This window comes from Loxodonta africana, chromosome 17 (assembly GCF_030014295.1).
Source record: "Loxodonta africana isolate mLoxAfr1 chromosome 17, mLoxAfr1.hap2, whole genome shotgun sequence".
Taxonomy (NCBI): domain Eukaryota; kingdom Metazoa; phylum Chordata; class Mammalia; order Proboscidea; family Elephantidae; genus Loxodonta; species Loxodonta africana.
Window position 1 is genome coordinate 71,149,690 of NC_087358.1, and position 19,062 is coordinate 71,168,751.

At 40.4% G+C, this 19,062-nt stretch overlaps 1 protein-coding gene across 2 annotated transcripts in view; it reads right to left on the reverse strand.

Moving 5' to 3' along the window:
* Positions 1 to 18,540, reverse strand: part of SPRYD7 (SPRY domain containing 7) — a 72,168-nt gene extending 53,628 nt beyond the window's left edge. Inside the window, exons 1-3 of one of the 2 annotated variants that reach the window (XM_003412625.4) lie at positions 18,258 to 18,509; positions 11,321 to 11,437; positions 2,726 to 2,892 (exon numbers count right to left, since the gene is read on the reverse strand). In XM_003412625.4, the coding sequence (XP_003412673.1) occupies positions 2,726 to 2,892; positions 11,321 to 11,437; positions 18,258 to 18,363 (390 nt within the window). In that variant the 5' untranslated portion in view covers positions 18,364 to 18,509. Of the gene's footprint in view, positions 1 to 2,725; positions 2,893 to 11,320; positions 11,438 to 18,257 lie in introns of both variants that reach the window. The other variant, XM_064270163.1, reaches the window with a different exon arrangement.
* Between the last annotated feature and the right edge of the window lie 522 nt (positions 18,541 to 19,062).

The window sequence follows — 19,062 nt, forward strand, 5'->3', positions numbered from 1 at the left end:
GAAAATGTTTCTCACATCTTATAATCCATTCCACTTTTTCTACACCACTGTCACCAATTTGGTACAATTTGTTCTCAAGTGTCTGAGCTAGGAAGATAAAGTTAATATGGTAGATAACATACTTTTTCTTGACGCCGCATGTATTTCATCTTGTTTAGTCCTCCTTTTATCAGAATGAGCATAAAAATTCAAAGTCTAACTTCATAATGCTGATTATCTTAACTCTCTCTCTTTCCAGTTAAATCTGTCACTTTGTGGTGTCAGTCATCTCAATGAATGAGATAGAAGGGCAGGAGTAACACACAGCAGATGTCAGTGCATAAACAAAGAAAAACATTTGTTACTGATTATCCTTTCTTATGTCTGAATTTCAGTTTTAGTGTAAACAGGTCGACAGCATCAACTTCACTTGAAGATTCTCTTTCAAGAAAAAAACATTTCAAGAATGATGTTCCATATTATGAACATATGGCAATAATCTACAAATACAGCACCAATTATTCAAAAAGAACAGGGAAAAGCTGATTGTAAAACGGTTTATGCCTTTTGTTTACTTTTTTCCTTTGGTCAATTTAGAAAAAAAAGTTCAAAAATTAACCGTTTATATTTTTTAAACTGCAGAAAAGAGAAGACCAGACCATAATTAAAATTCTTGATTTCTGTATCTTTCTTCATTCTTTCCAAAATACTATATATTTCTGTAAATCAATAACCTGGATTTACCTTGTATTGTATTCATCTTCTTATTAAGCACTTTTCCTCGTTATTCATAGGTTCCTTTCAACTTGATACCAGAGCCAGGAGCCCAAGGTCCTACACGTGTACAAGGGCACCTTTGCTAAAGAAGGCCCAGAACTCTGCTCTCAATCAGTAGCTAATGGCCTGAACTCACTACATAAGGTTCTCAGACAACACAATATGAGAGGAAGTATCTGGAAAGAGAGCTAGAGAAAACATTTTTGTATTGCATTTTCAACAGGGTAGCTTTTGTAAAGAGATAAATATATCCAGTTGGGAATAAAAATAGAGAAGTCTTATTAACGTGTATAACTCTACCTTCTGCTTTCTAAAAAATTTTCTCTAGTCAAATCTTAGGATCTTAAGGCCAGTCCTCTGAGGAGCTCTGACTGTGAAGGAAATTTAATAAGATTAAATTTAATGAGAACCAACTCTCCTGAAAAAATACTGTGATTAATAAAAATTCATAACAAATTAAGTAATGAGTTCAAAATTTTCTCTAAGAGATCTCCAGCCTTGAAAACACCTAATATTTTTTATATTCTTTGAGGATGGGGAGACAGAAATTCACTAACTAGACAGTAGACAAGAATCATCTTAGGTGAAGGGAAGGACAACACACAACACAGGGGAAGTCAACACAACTGGACTAAACAAAAGTTAGGAAGTTTTCCTGAATACAACCAAACACCTGGAGGGACAGCAGAGCAGGGGGGTTCTGGGGACCATGGTTTCAGGGCACATCTAGGTCAACTGGCATAATGAAGTTTACTAAGAAAACTTGCATCCCACTTTGGTGAGTGGCATCTGGGGTCTTAAAAGCTAGCAAGCAGCCATCTAAGATGCATTAATTGGTCCCAACCTACCTAGAGCAAAGGAGAATGAAGAAGACCAAAGACTCAGGAAAATATGAGCCCAAGAAACAAAAAGGGCCACATAAACCACAGGCTCCATCAGCCTGAGGCCAGAAGAACCAGATGGTGACCAGCTACAACCAATGACTGCCCTGACAGGGACCACAGAGAGTCCCTGACAGAGCAGGAGAAAAGTGGGATGCAGAGCTCAAATTCTAGTAAAAAGACCAGACTTCGTGGTCTGAGACTGGAGGAACCCCAAAAGACATGGCCCCCAAACTCTCTCTTCCCCAGAACTAAAACCATTCTTGAAGCCAACTCTTCAGACAAAGATTAGATCGGACTATAAGACATAAAACGATGCTCGTGAAGAGTGTGATTTTTAGTTCAAGTAGATTAAAAAAAAAAAAAAATTTTTTGTAGATAAACAAGACTAAATGGGCAGCTCCTGTCCGGAGGCGAGACGAGAAGGCAGAAATGGACAGGAGCTGGTTGAATGGACACGGGAAATCTGGGGTGGAAAGGAGGAGTGTGCTAACATATTACAGGGATAGCCACTAGGGTCACATAATGTGTGCATAAATTTTTATATGAGAAACTAACTTGAGCTGTAAACTTTCACTTAAAGCACAATGAAAAAGAAAAAAAATAAAAACACCAAATGTTTTTCTAATACGGGGTAAGCAAACTTTTAAAATTGTGAGCCGAGGTTTCCCTGGTGTGAGAAAAGCAGGAAATGCTGATCAGTAGCCAACCCGTCAACTGTTGTCAGCTGCTGTAATGCCTGCCTCCAACTCATGGGACCCCATACACAACGGAACAAAAACTGCCCAGTCCTGCGTAATCCCCACCATCAGTTGCAGATTGGACTGAACCTGTCAAGAATCCCCCTGAACTGAAATATGGGCTCACAGCGATCCTCCTGGCCAGAAGCAGCTCTAGAAAGCAGCAGGCAGTCAGGTAAGGCAGCAGCACCTACACCAAGTGCTCTCTTTGGAAAACTACCACTTCATTAGATCCAATCCTAGTGCTCTGAAACTCAAACCACAAACTCCCAGGCAAAACTGTACAGATGAAAAGCAAATGTGAGTTTAATAATTCACAGTGGAAATGAACTCCACAAGAAAACTCACCACCACATCTCCCTCCTGTGGAAGGCTGTTTGCTGGCAGCCTGTTTTTCTCCTCGTTGTTGTGGTATAGGGCGCCATCATTCCTCATCACCAGACTGTGCACATCTCGGCCAAGAGGAATCTGATTCAAGTTAACTTTCTGGGTTGCAACTCCAATACCCCAGATTCCTAAAAATATAATAATTTAAATGTCCCCCAAATCTGAAGAACACAAATATGGAAGACAGGATAATTTTAAAAGGGAGCACAAATTGTATTTTAAAAAAGTAGCATATTATCACTAAACTACCTTTCGTTGACCTTTTTTTTTTAATCTACTTTTAAAAGCGATTTGCATTCCCAAAGCCAACTCTTCAGACAGGGATTGGATTGGACAATGGGATAGAAAAAGATGCTGGTGAAGAATGAGCTTCTTGGATCAAATAGGCACTTAAGACTATGTTGGCATCTCCTATCTGGAGGGGAGATGAGAGGGCAGAGGGGGTTAGAAGCTGGCGGAATGGACACGAAAACAGAGAGTGGAGGGAAGGAGCGGGCTGTCTCATTAAGGGGAGAGCAATTAGGAGTATACAGCAAGGTGTATATAAATTTTTGTATGACAGACTGACTTGATTTGTAAACTTTCACTTAAAGCACAATAAAAATTAAAAAAAAAAAGTGGTTTGCAAATTATGTTCTCTAGAGACACAGTACAGCCTAAGAGATAGAAGCATGGCCTCTGGAGTTGTACCACCTACACCGCAATCCTGACTTAGCTGTGTCATCTTGGGCAAGGTAGTTAGCCTCTCTCTCAATTTCCTCAATTATAAACTGTGGATCCTGACAGTAGCCACCTCACAGGGTTATGGAAAGACAGAAGAACATGATAATCCAAGAAAATCACTTAGAACAGTACCTGAACAGAGTATATATCCAAAAACAAGCTAGCTATTATCATCATTATTGTTCCCTAAGAAGTTTTTTAAAAAGCTACACATTAAATTTAAATAGCCTAGAGTTCTATTTCAAGCGCTACCTCTGAGAAGTTGGAAAATACTATGTCTTTAGTTTTTTCATCTATAACATGTGAAAATAATATATGCCATGATTAATATCATGGGGAGGAGAAAATTAATGATAAAGTGTAAAATAATTTCCTTATGCAATACCTTAGTCAGTGAGTTGAAACCATTTTGATCTAAAGCCGACTTTTGAAGCAAGCAGCAATCCTCTTAACCAGACAAAAGAATACCTAGGGCTCAGGATTTTGTCTCAAACTGTTTGCTTCTCAGTTTTTATCAAATTCAATTAGGAAAAATTCTATAAATGGAAGACAATGCAAAGGCTGTGTTATCAATCCATTAATTTCTCTGTATTGAATTAGATCATCAGAAAGTTACATGTCTGGACTGCAATGTCATGGCCCAAATAATTCAGCCATATATAATTAACCCTCCAATGTGGGACACCACTGAGAACGATAGTCAGTGATAATGCTAATTTTACCAGACAACAGTTGTAGACCAGGTTATAGGGTCTCCTTACCCTAGAACTGTGCACACTGTGATGCACTTCTGCATGATTGCTTCACTAAGGGATCATTGAGGGTATCGTTAAGAATATCATCCTTTGCTAAAGAGACACATAAAAATTTGATTTTATGCTCTGGATCATTAGCCACTAGAGAAATGCAAATTAAAACTACCATGAGATTCCATCTCACTCCAACAAGGCTGGCATTAATCCAAAAAACACAAAATAATAAATGTTGGAGAGGCTGCAGAGAGATTGGAACTCTTATACACTGCTGGTGGGAATGTCAAATGGTACAACCACTTTGGAAATCTATCTGGCGTTATCTTAAACAGTTAGAAATAGAACTACCATACAACCCAGAAATCCCACTCCTCGGAATATACCCTAGAGAAATAAGAGCCTTCACACAAACAGATATATGCACACCCATGTTTATTGCAGCTCTGTTTACAATAGCAGAAAGCTGGAAGCAACCAAGGTGTCCATCAACGGATGAATGGATAAATAAATTGTGGTATATTCACACAATGGAATACTACGCATCGATAAAGAACCGTGATGAATCTGTGAAACATTTCATAACATGGAGGAACCTGGAAGGCATTATGCTGAGCGTAATTAGTCAGGGGCAAAAGGACAAATATTGTATAAGACCACTATTATAAGATCTTGAGAAATAGTATAAACTGAGAAGAGCACATACTTTTGTGGTTACGAGGGGGGGAGGGAGGGAGGGTGGGAGAAGGTTTTTTACTGATTAGTTAGTAGATAAGAACTATTTTAGGTGAAGGGAAGGACCATACTCAATACATGGAAGGTCAGCTCAACTGGACTGGACTAAAAAGCAAAGAAGTTTCCGGGATAAACTGAATGCTTCAAAGGTCAATGGAGCAAGGGCGGGGGTTTGGGGACCATGATTTAAGGGGACTTCTAAGTCAATTGGCAAAATAATTCTATTATGAAAACATTCTGCATCCCACTTTGAAATGTGGCGTCTGGGGTCTTAAATATTAAAAAGCGGCCATCTAAGATGCATCAATTGGTCTCAACCCACCTGGAGCAAAGGAGAAGGAAGAACACCAAGGTCACACGATAACTATGAGCCCAAGAGACAGAAACGGCCACATGAACCAGAGACTTACATCATCCTGAGACCAGAAGAACTAGTTGGTGCCTGGCCACAATTGATGACTGCCCTGACAGGGAGCACAAGAGAGAACCCCTGAGGGAGCAGGAGATCAGTGGGATGCAGACCCCAAATTGTCACAAAAAGACCATACTTAATGGTCTGACCGAGACTAGAGGAATCCCGGCAGTCATGGTCCCCAAACCTTCTGTTGGCCCAGGACAGGAACCATTCTCGAAGACAACTCATCAGACATGGAAGGGACTGGACAGTGGGTAGGAGAGAGATGCTGATGAAGAGTGAGCTATTTGTATCAGGTGGACACTTGAGACTGCGTTGGCATCTTCTGTCTGGAGGGGGGATGGGAGGATAGAGAGAGTTGGAAGCTGGCAAAATTGTCACGAAAGGAGAGACTGGAAGGGCTGACTCATTAGGGCGAGAGCAAGTGGGAGTATGGAGTAAGGTGTATATAAACTTATATGTGACAGTCTGACTTGATTTGTAAACGTTCACTTGAAGCTCAACAGAAGTTAAAAAAAAATTTTTGATTTTAGATTTAAGGCTCAAAAAATATTTACTTCTCTCAAGAAACAAATATCTTAAGTTGGAGAAGACTACAGTAATCAGGGACACTTTGCAACCAGTGAGCAAACTTATAAAAGAATGGAATGGAGGACAGATCCAAGTTATTCAATATGCTTAAGAAAAGCAGTATTTAACCACAGAGCCAACAAGAATCTAATAACCAAAATATATATAAAACGTTGGCAACTTAACAAAAAGGCAACCCAATCATAAAATGGGCAAAGGACTTGAATATATATTTCACCAAAGAGGACATTCAAATGGCCACCAAACATATGAAAAGATGCCCAGCATCATTAGCCATGAGAGATATGCAAATCAAAGCCACAATTAGATACCATTTCATGCCCACTAGGGTGGCTAACATAAAAAAAGAAAACAACAAGTGTTGGAAAGGATGTGAGGAAACTGGAACCCCTATCCATTGTTGGTGGAAATGTAAAATGGTACAGCCATTGTGGAAAGCAACATGGTGGTTCCTCATAAAACAAAAAATAGAACTACCATATGGCCCAGCAATTCCACTCCTAGATATATACCCAAAACACTTTTAAAGCAGAGACTCAAACAGAGACTTGTACCTCAATGTCCAACGCAGCACTATTCATAATAGCCAAAAGGTGGAAACAACCTAAATGCCCATCAACAGATGAATGGATAAACAAAACATGGTACATACATACGATGGACTACTACTCACCCAGTAGAAGAAATGAAGTCTTGATACATGCTACAATATGGATGGAGTTGGAAGACATTATGCTGAGTGAAATAAGTCAATCACAAAAGAACTAATATTGCATAATCTAACTCACATAAAAAGATAAGAACAGGCAAATGTATGGAGAAGAAAGTTTATCAGTGGTTTCCAGGAAGGGGAAGAGGGGAAAGAGAGGGGTTATATACGGTAATGGGAATACCACATCGATTAAGGGTAGGGTTTCACAGACAATTATTGTAACTGCTGTCAGTAAGTCATACACCTGTAATAAAGCTGAATTGGCAAAAGTTTTGTGATAGAGGTATTTACAAGAATGACCAAAAAAAAAAAAAAGAGTAGCTGCTGAGACTGCTTATGTACAACCAAACACCTCACAGGATTTGGTTCCTTGGTATGGAGGTTTAGGGTCATGGTTTAATGGGCTATCCCAGCTAACGGGCCTAACATGTTTAGTGCTTCTGTTCTACCATCTAGTTCGTTGCATAGTGCCTGGGGTCTTAAAGGCTTGCAAGCGGCCACCCAAGGCACAAAAATTGGTCTCTATTCACCTGGAGCAACAGAGGAAGGAGGAAAGTGAAGAACAGGAGGAGGATATGGAATGTGCAGCTAATTGCCTCCACGAGCTGTCTGCTATGCCATGAGACCCGAAGAACTAGGTGGTACCCAACTGCCATTACTGAACATTTTAATTAAAGATTCCATAGAAGAATCCTGATCAAAAAGGGATAAATGTAAAACAGAATTTCAAATTCTCATGGAATCCATATTTCCTGGAGCCATGAAGGCTGGATGAACTCCTAAAACTATTGCCCTGAGATCATCTTTAAACCTTAAATCAAAAATATCCATTTAAGTCTTCTTAAAACCATACAATAGTTTAGCTTAAGAAGTAAAAAGTGTCTGCCTTGAGCATTATACTCTTGTAAGAACTATCTATAAGGGATCAAACTGAACCTTGTTAAATATCGTTGAGTCAGTTTTCACTCACAGAAACCCTATGTATGACAGAACAAAACACTGCCCAGTCCTGCACCATCCTCACAATCTTTGTTATGCTTGGGCCCATTGTTGCAGCCAATGTGTCAATCCATCTCGTTGAGGGTATTCCTCTTTTTTGTTGATCCTCTCCTTTACCAAGCATGATGTCCTTCTCCAGGGACTCATCCCTCCTGATAACATGCCCAAAGTATGTAAGAAGTCTCTCTATCCTCACTTTTAAAGAGCATTTTGTGGTTGTACTTCTCCCAAGACAGACCTGTCCATACTTTTGGCAGTCCGTGGTATATTCAATATTCTTCACCAACACCATAATTCAAAGGCATCGATTCTTCTCTGGTCTTCCTTATTTGCTGCCCAGCTTTCGCATGCATATGAGGCAATTAAAAATATCATGGCTTGGGTCAGGCACGTCCTAGTCCTCAAACTGACATCTTTGCTTTCAACACTTTAAAGAGGTCTTTTGCCGCAGATTTGCCCAATGCAATCCATCATTTTATTTCTTGACCGCTGCTTGCATGGGCATTCATTGTGAATACAAATAAAATGAAATTCTTGACAACCTCAGTCTTTTCTCCGTTTATCATGATGTTGTTTATTGGCCCAGCTGTGAAGATTTTTCTTTTCTTTATGTTGAGGTATAATCCATACTGAAGGCTCTAGTCTTTGATCTTCATCAGTAAGTGCTTCAAGTCCTCTTCACGTTCAGTAAGCAAGATTGTGTCACCTGCATATCACAGGTTATTAACGAGTCTTCTAACAATCCTGATGGCATGTTCTTCTTCATATAGTCCAGCTTCTCCAAGTATTTCCTCAACATACAGATTGAATAAGTATGGCAAAGGGATACAACACTGATGCACACCTTTGCTGATTTTAAACCACGCAGTATCCCCTTGTTCTTTTCAAATGACTGCCTCTTGGTCCATGTACAGGTTCCTTACAACCACAATTGTTTTGGAATTCCCATTCTTCACCATGTTATTCATAATTTGTTACGATCCACACAGTCAAACACCTTTGCATAGTCAATAAAACACAGGTAAACATCTTTCCGGTATTCTCGGCTTTCAGCCAGGACCCATCTCACATCAGCAATGATATCCCTCATTCCACGTCCTCTTCTGAATCACGCTGGAATTTGACAATCCCTTGTTGATGTACTGCTGCAACCGTTTTCAAATGATCTTCAGCAAAATTTTACTTGCCTGTGATAGTAATGATATTGTTCGATAATTTCCACATTCTGTTGGATCACCTTTCTTTGGGATGGGCACAAATATGGATCTCTTCCAGTCACTTGGCCAAGTAGCTGTCTTCCAAATTTCTCGGCATAGACGAGTGAGCATCTCCAGGGCTGCATCTTTTTGCTGAAACATCTCAATTGGTATTCCGCCAATTCCTGGAGCCTTGTTTTTCACCAATGCCTTCAGCGCAACTCGGACTTCTTCCTTCAATACCATCAGTTCTTGATCATATGCTACCTCCTGAAATGGACAAATATTGACCAATTCTTTTTGATACAGTGACTTTGTATATTCCTTCCATCTTCTTTTGATGCTTCCTGCATTATTCAATATTTTGCCCATAGAATCCTTCAAAATTGCAATTCCAGGCTTAAATTTTTTCTTCAATTCTTTCAGCTTGAAAAATGACGTGTGCTCTTCATTTTTGGTTTTCTAACTCCAAGTCTTTGCACATTCCATTATAATACTTTACAGTGCCTTCTCAAGCTGCCCGTTGAAATCTCCCGTTCAGCTCTTTTACTTCATCATTTCTTCCATTTGCTTTGGCTACTCGACATTCAAGAGCAACTTTCAGAGTCTTTTCTGACATCCATTTTGGTCTTTTCTTTCTTTCCTGTCTTTTTAATGATCTATGCTTTCTTCATGTATGATATCCTTGATGTCATTCTGCAATTCATCCAGTCTTTGGTCATTAGTGTTCAAAGCGTCAAATCTATTCTTGAGATGGTCTCCAAATTCAGGTGGGATATACTCAAGGTCATATTTTGGTTCTCATGGACTTGTTTTAACTTTCTTCAGCTTTAACTTAAACTTGCATATGAGCGATTTATGGTCTGTTCTGCAGTCGCCCCCGACCTTGTTCTGATATTGAGCTTTACCGTTGTCTCTTTTCACAAATGTAGTCGATTTGATTCCTGTGTTTTCCATCCAGTGAGGTTCACAAGTAGAGTCACCGTTTATTTTGTTGAAAAAAGTTATTTGCAATGAATAATCATTGGTCTTGCAAAATTCTGTCATGGGATCTCCTGTGCTGTTTCTATCACCAAGGTCATATTTTGCAACTACAGCTCCTTCTTTGTTTCCAACTTTCACACTACAATCACCAGCAGTTATAAATACATCTTGACTGCATGTTTAATCAATTTCAGACTGCAGAAGTTGGAAAAAATCCTAAATTTCTTTATCTTTGACATTAGTGGTTGCTGCGCAAATTTGAATAATAGTCATATTAACTGGTCTTCCTTGTAGGCATATGGATATTATCCTATTACTTACTGACAGTGCTGTACTTAGGATAGACCTTGACATGTTCTTTTTGACAATGAGTGCAACGGATTCCTTTTAAATTTGTCATTCTCGGCATAATAGACCATGTGATTGTCTGATTCAAAATGGCCAAGACCAGTCCATTTCAGCTCACTAATGCCTAGACTACCGATCTTTATCCATTCCATTTCAGGAACAAGATAGGAACCTTAGGGGGAATGAATTTACGTTAATGGGGAAGGAACAACTCAGAAAAGGAGGGTAAAAATGGTTGCACAACTTGAAGGATGTAATCAATGTCACAAAACGGTACATGTGAAAACTGTTGAATTGGTGTCTGTTTTGCTATGTTTTATTTTCAACAATACCAAAATAAGTAAAATTTAAAAAAAAAAAAAAGAGTATTTAAAACTAATTTAGAAAAGAACCACCAGAGGACTACTTTATATCATTCAAGGCTAGACGAGTGGCAGTAGGGTTCATTTACTCCACTCTAGTTTTCTTATTCTGTACCCATATTACTCATGCAGGATCTCACTAAAAGTTTTTTTTTTTTTATGATAAAGACTTAATAAAATATATTTCCCTATATACAAAACTGCCAAAAGTTAGGTAAACTATCCAATAGTCAGTGGAACTGCTATATGATTCAAGAAAGTCCATAAATTTTAAAAGAGAAGTGAAGATTTAGACTTCTATCAGAATTCTAAACATGATGATTGCTTCAGAAGACACTGAATCAGGGTATCTGGTATCTTAATAAGAGTTAAGAGAAAAACTCAGAATCATAAGACTGATTTTTATCCCAAGCCAAAATGGCAAGATACATGCTTCATGAATGAAATGGTGCTTCTAGCTCCTATTACTCATGCTAGTGTCTGACGTTTATTCAGTATATCCCATCTTTCAAACACTTTCATACATACAGTTCATGAGAGGTAGGAAGGGCAGCTCCTGTAATTTCCAATTACTTAGAAAATTAAGTAATTTAATGAAGATCACACAAGAGGTGGTCATATTACCCAGGTCTTTAAGTTAAGAGTTTGTTTTTTTCCTTCTGAATGTTTTTCATATACTGAAAGTTGTTCTTAATATTTAGAACAATTAGGACTTTTAATAGTAAAGTACCATTATACCAACCTGTAGACTGGATTTTGAATTCAAAGTAGCTTTTGTTTTGATGTAGCGGTGCACTGGCTAAACAACCTCCTGTTCCACATATTCTTCTTCCATTTTTTACAATGACAACATCTGTTCCTAAAAAAAATGCAGACACTTTGTAAAGTTTTGCATTTTCATACCCAAAAATCAAAATTAACTTGTTTCACGTTTAACTCTTCATCTACAAAAAACAGGGATATGATTTATACTTTGCAATACAGAAAACATAAATCATCTCAAATATTTGATTCACTACTTTCTTTCTGAGGGAACATTTATACTTCATATTCATTTGTGGCTAGAAATCTTGTTTAATTAGGCAGCTTCAAATAAGTAATTACTCTGAATTATACTAAATGTTTAAATACTTTTAGGGTAAAACTAGACTAACCCTTTCTTTAATTTTTGAAATTAAAGACTAAACTAATTAACTAATATGATGATTTTATTACTCTCTTAATTTAAACCAAAACATAAACATTCCAAAGAAATTTCAGTAAACTGGTACAACGTTCAATTCAATCCAAGAGAAAACAATCTATTAAAATTGGCTTAATGTCGGGGACTTCTAAGTCAATTGGCAAAATAATTCTATTATGAAAACATTCTGTATCCCACTTTGAAATGTGGCGTCTGGGGTCTTCAATGCTAACAAGCGGCCATCTAAGATGCATCAATTGGTCTCAACCCACCTGGAGCAAAGGAGAAGGAAGAACACCAAGGTCACACGACAACTAAGAGCCCAACAGACAGAAAGGGCCACATGAACCAGAGACCTACATCATCCTGAGACCACAAGAACTAGATGGTGCCCGGCCACAACCGATGACTGCCCTGACAGGGAGCACAACAGAGAACCTCTGAGGGAGCAGGAGATCAGTGGGATGCAGACCCCAAATTCTCATAAAAAGACCATACTTAATGGTCTGACTGTGACTAGAGGAATCCCGGCGGTCATGGTCCCCAAACCTTCTGTTGGCACAGGACAGGAACCATCCCCGAAGACAACTCATCAGACATGAAAGGGACTGGACAGTGGGTAGGAGAGAGATGCTGATGAAGAGTGAGCTAATTATACCAGGTGGACATTTGAGACTGCGTTGGCATCTCCTGTCTGGAGGGGGGATGGGAGGATAGAGAGAGTTGGGAGCTGGCAAAATTGTCACGAAAGGAGAGACTTGAAGGGCTGACTCATTAGGGGGAGAGCAAGTGGGAGTAAGGAGTAAGATGTATATAAACTTATATGTGACAGACTGACTTGATTTGTAAACGTTCCCTTGAAGCTCAATAAAAGTTAATAAAAAAAAAAAATTGGCTTAATGTCAACCAAGTACACTTTCTCCTCACTTACTGACTCTCTCATTATCTGGTATTTGGAATTTACAACAATAATAAAAAAATCTACTATCTGACTATTTTGTGCATTAATGACATATGTCTGGCAGTAATGAACACCGAGGTGCTAGCTTTGACAGTTAAGGTTATATGTCGCTGTGGCTGGGCCATAATTCTCAGAGTTTTGGCAGTTATGCAATGATGTGATTTGGCAGTTATGTAATGATGTAGTCTTCCTCCATTTCGTGATCTACTGTGGTCGCCTCCATTTTGCATAACACCAATTTCATATAATGAACTGGTCTTTGGAACCTCACCAGGTCGATAAGTGAGGAGAGGGTGTACAAGGTACTATGCTAGTGCGTTTGTCAATAAGAACTGAAGAGCACATAGACTATGGAAAGGAACATACATCTATATTCTTGAAATATCTGACAACAAAAAATATTAATTTTAGGCTCTTTAAAATGTTTACTAAGACAGCTACTATCAATCATTTCACAAACATGTACACAGCAAAGTTTTAACATCATTAAATGTACTTTTTCTCATAGAATATTACAGTTCTGCTCAAATTACATTTGATAGATGATATATTTGAGAAAAAACACTTTTTTTTCATAATGTGACCCCAATACCAATTTTTCGCTAAATCTTTCATTTAGGAAAACATGTACATCAGAGAACATGTAAGAAATACGCCATAAAACCAAGGCATGTGCTCCCAAGGTCTGTGGCCATTATTATTACCACTTCACCAGTAATGTGTCACAAGCAAAGCAGATCTGGCTATATTAGAACTATATGGGATCCTTATTCTAGGGCAGAGTGAGAAAAGGTATTAGCAGGGAGACAGTTCACTATTGAATTCATATTTAAACAAAACTTACTTGGGACAAATACAAAAGAGAAATGCAAACTTTTCAGATCCTATCACAATTCTGAACTGTTTTAAGAGAGATACCATACCATCTCTTAAACAAGGTAAAACTAAAATCCTAATGTTTATTAAAACGCCATTAGCATCCATTTTTTTTCTGATTACATATATTGAAGAGGAAATTCTGGAAAAGTACCTTTATAAATAATCTACATTTGGTCGCCCATATACCTATAGTAGTTTTAACTGAATAGCATCCAGAGCCCAGCTCTTCCTTGATGGCACACACCATGTAGTTAGTGCTTGCTACCCTGAAGATGCTCAACAAATAACTGATACAGATATGAATGAAGTGTTGTGCTAAGCACTTTGTAGTGAACATGTAGCTTCATGCATTCCCACTTTCAACACGCTTCTCTCTAGAGATCAAAACAGTTGCAGGGAAGGTGACTCAATCTCTGGCTTCAGGGGTACAGCATTAGACCTAGGTTAAGTCAATCAGTACGTTCCACTTCTCTTGGCCATGGTGACTGAGTCAACAATGGTTACATGGCCCAAGCCACTATCATCAGAGATGGTCTCAGGGCTTTTGCAGGATATGATGGAACAAGATGATCTCTTTCTTGCTGGACCTGAATGAGGAAGCCTACAGCTCAGGGAGCTGCTTCAAGCTATCACGTTAAGTCAGCCTGCAGTTATAAGATGCAGAAGACCGAGCAAATAGAAATTCAGGCCTTGGCAGCACCAAGCCTTTCCTGGAGCCAGTGCTGGCTTTGTACTTTTCAGTTACATGAGCCAATAAACTTCCTACAAACAATTCTGAGTTGTGCTTTTTTATTACTTGCAACTGAAAGCATTCTAAGTGAAAAACATCTCAAAGAATTATGTAAATAAATGGTGTTTTTTCTTAACCAGCAATGCTCTGCGGTTCCCTATACACACCAAAGCTTTCTAACAAAAAATTCCTATGGTATATAACTTATCGTATTAGATATCATCCTAATGTGTTAAGCTAATGGAAGTATAAAACCCTCTATAGGTTGGAACCACAGAACCAATTCTGAGCATGGTATTATTCTCTTATTTCAATATCAATTCTTACCTGCAAGGCATTCTGTTAGGTACTGAGATGTTTTATATAGAAGAATTAAACATATTCAAGGAACATTCTAAGGTGTTTATGACTGATTAAGGAATTATTTTAAGATTATATCATTTCTCTATTTTTAAGTACAAAATTATTCTATATTTGAATCTATGTGATTTGTGTAGTTTTATTAATCACCCCTACTGCTTAGACAGTCAATGCAAATTTGGGTACAGCTAGAACTTATGTAGCTATAGTATATATTTTAAGAAACACTGAAAATTTCCAAACGTGAATCATCCCTTTAAAAATAGTTACGTTGGAATGCATTTGTTTCTAAAAAGTCAATTCACAATTAAAAGCAAAAGATATGATATCAATGAAGATATTTAGAAAAACTATGCCACAGAAAATTCCCATTGAAATTCCAAAATGGTTTTAAGTAATACAGCCTTGCCAAAAGGAACAACATTCATTTGGATATGAAATGTACAGATGGTTTTCTTCAAACTGAAAAAAAAAAAAAAAAGAGTAATAACATTCTTTAGATTATCTAATGCACCCACTCCTCACTTATCGACATGGTTAGGTTCCAAGGACCAGGTTATTATGTGAAAATCGGAGTTATGTGAAAATGGAGGATGGCGACATCAGCTCACAAAGTGGAGGAAGACTACATCATTACACAGCTGCCAAATTACATCACTAGATAGCTGTCAAATTACCTTATTACATAACTGGTAAACCACTGAGAATCACGGCCCAGCCAAACTGACACATGACTTTAACCATCATACCCAGCGTTACTCTTACCTCACACCTCGGTGTTCATTACTGCCAGAAGTACATCATTAATGCGCAAAATAGTCAGATTTTTTTTTTTTTATGATTGTGGTAAATGCGAAATGTCAGATGAGACAGTCGGTAAGTCAGAAATAGGTGTACAACCTTTCATATATCCAGTACATGCATACTTGCTCAGTGTGTTTTTCTTATTTTCAACTTTAGATGCATTCATGCTTGAAATGTACTCCCTCTTCTAATTCAACAAGCCTTTCCCCCTTCATTTATTCAGCTTCCAAAATCAAGCTTCTTTGTGATTAAAGAACTTACCAAAAGGACTGGCCAAGAAAAAATCTCCATGCAGGTAGAAAATTTGGGGATAACTTTACTCCATCCTATTAACAGCTGAAGGTTGCTGGGCAGCTTTGGAGAAAGAAAACAGTGGAATAGATGCAACTCACCCACTCTTCATGGAAAAGACAGAAGCCAGAGAAAAGGAACGCTCTAAAGAGCGGGCTGCAGTAATGCAGGATTAGGGCAGTAGATATGGAAAGAAGAGCTAAAGCTGATCATAAGCTCCAAGAACTATGTATGTTTGTCCTTTACTGTATTCCCAGCACCTAAAACAATGCCTGCCACCTAACAGTTGCTCAATAAATACCAGTTGAACGAATGAACAAAATGGAAATGTTTTCTGAGGGAAATCATAGGGTTTGAACATTCATTGTCTATAGTTACTGACAGAAATAATTTAAGTATATACCTATATACATATACATATATATACATAAAATATGTGTATCAAGAATCCCTGGTAGAACAAACAGTTAAGCGTTTGACTACTAGCCAAAAGCTTGGCAGTCTGAACTCACCTAGAGGTGCCTTGGAAAGCAGGCCTGGTGACCTACTTCTAAAAGGTCACAGCCTTGAAAACCCTATAAAGCAGTTCTACTCTGTACATATGGGATCACCACGAGTCAGAATCAACTCAACAGCAACTACAACAACATGTATATCCGTAATCTACCTGTCGGTCTGTCATACTGTGGTGGCTTGTGTGTTGCTGTGATGCTGGAAGCTGGGTCAACCATGGTGGACAGACTCCAGCAGAGCTTCCAGACTAAGACAGACCAGGAAAAAAGGCCTGGCAATTTACTTCCAAAAATTAGCCAATGAAAATCTTATGGATCACAACCGAATATTGTCTGACTTGGTTGCTTTGAACATGTAATCAGGAGGGATCAATCATTGCAGCAGACATCATGTTTGGTGAAGTAGAGGGTCAACAAGGGTGAGGGTGACCCTTGGTGAGATGGGTTGGCACAACAGCACAATGATGGACTTGAACAGTCTGGCAACCGTTGGGATGGCACAGATCAGATAATGTTTCATTTTGTTTTACACAGGGTTGCCATGAGTTGGAGTTAACTGGGCAGCAGCTATCTAATATATACATACAGTTGTTAGTTGCCACTGAGTCAATTCTGTCTCATGGGGACCCCATGTTTTGCAGGGTAGAACTGTGCTCTATAGGGATTTCAAGGCTGTCACCTTTTGGAAGCCGATCACCAGGCCTTACTTCCAAGATGCCTCTGGGTGGGTTGGAAGCACCAATCTTTCAGTTAGTAGTCCAGCACTTTAACCATTTGCCACTTAGCCACCCAGGGACTCCCTCATGTTTTATACACACATATACATACATTTACTATGTATAAGGCTCTATACTAAACTCGGGCAAATCTAAGAATTTAAAAGTAAATGCCCACACACAAGGTGATATACAACTTCCACACTTGGGGTTTCACACATGGTATAGAAATATAATGGGCAGAGTGTCTCCAGAACTATAAAGATTCTGGGCAGGAAGGGATTTTGCTAGAAATATTAAGAATCAACTTTGTTGTTTCACAGCACATCCTTTGAACAATGAGAGATGTGAGAAAAGTCAAAGGTGCAAAAGTATGTTTAGAATAATCCACACAAAGTATAACTGAAATAATTAGATTGAGAAATCTCTCCCAGAACCATATTCCAGAAGCATAGAACTATATGGGAAAACTCTAAGAACAGAATTAATAAAATGCAGAGAGGCTATGGAGGGAAGAAGGAAAGATGAGAAGTTATATGACCATTTGGAATTGGAAGGAAAAAACCTAGATGCAAAGGAGCAAAGTGCTGTTTCATTTTGCAATAGCCTGACCTGCTGGGAAGAGGCCAGTCAGATGAAATTACAGCAGCCGGTGACTGAGGAGTCGTCAGGTAATGAGAGGTTTAGTTGAAATGGCATGTTCTGACTTGAGGTGCGACTTCAGCGTTCTGCAATTTGCTTTGTTTTAACTTTGGAAGGTGAGAGGTATCATTTGCAATAAAACAAGCCTCAATGTATAAATGATGGGGCTAAAGAGAAGAGCCCACTGTCTGGGAAGGATTCAAGATCAGATTTAAAACATCTTGAAAATGTGCAGGTTTTGACTGGAGCTGACAGCAGGGCACTGCTGGAGGAGCACCAGGACACTGCCTGTTCCCCGCCTGGGACAGTTGACAGGGCTCAGGAGGCAGCTCGGAGATCGCTGAAGTGGTACGCCATCACACCCATTTCCGGACCACAGGAACGGAGGGCTGCGGTAACCCTGAACACAGAACCGGGTCAAGGTGGAGTCGGCCGGCGTCTGGGGGAAATCCGGAGCGAGGCTGACACGGTTCCGAGGACCGGGTCGCAGGGGCAGGAGGAGGGCGGCGCAGGCCCGCGGGTGACCTTCCGACCCCAGCGATCCCCCCGACCCGCCGCGCCCCCCCCGGGGTGGGCCGTTGGGTCCGGGGAGGGGCCTTACCCATGTGCTGCGTGTCCAGCTGCACGGCCGGCATCTCCTTCAGAGGGATGTGGCCGGTACCGCCGTCTCTGCAGCATCGCAGGCAGCAGAACACCGAGGCGGCCATAGCCCCAGGACCACCGACTCCGCCGCCTCCGCCGCCCCTAGACCGCGGCGAGACCGCCCCGCACCCCTGCGCTCAGCCCTGCGCCCCCACTGGAGCGCCGGAGACGCCGGTATGGAGCGCACAGGCCGATACAGCGACACCCGAGGCCGGAGGTCGCGGCGCAGGCTGAGACGAGGCCGGCCAGAGCTGAAAGCGCGGAAGAATCCGCGGCGACGGCCGGCGGGCGGGCAGGCGGCTGGACCCGCCTGTGTGAGGGGCGAGGCGAGCGGTGGAGCTGTGTGAGAGGCGAGGCTGTGGAGAGGGCGGGCGGGCCGGACGGCGCGAGAGGGCAGGTGGGCGGGGCTCTGCGGGGGGGCGGGGCCCAGGGCGGGAGAGCTCTGGGCGGTGGCTCGTGCTTGAGTGCCTGACCGTTTCCCCGTTGCGCGGGCTCGTGCTCGCGCTCCAGGCGCTGACGGGTGCGCGGGGCTGTCGGAGCCCTCTCTACACTGAGGGACCTCGGATGCTATGTTTTTAAAACTCTGCCCCTCCTCACTCGCACATTATTTTCAGGGACGAATTGACTTAGAAGAACATGAGGCCCGAGCAAGGGGAGCTGATGAAATGACCCCTAGGCCTCTTGCCGTACGCTCCGGCCTGAGAGAGCTCAGCCTCAACAGAGGGCTGTTCCCTCGCTGGCTGGTTTCTGAAGAATTTCCTCAA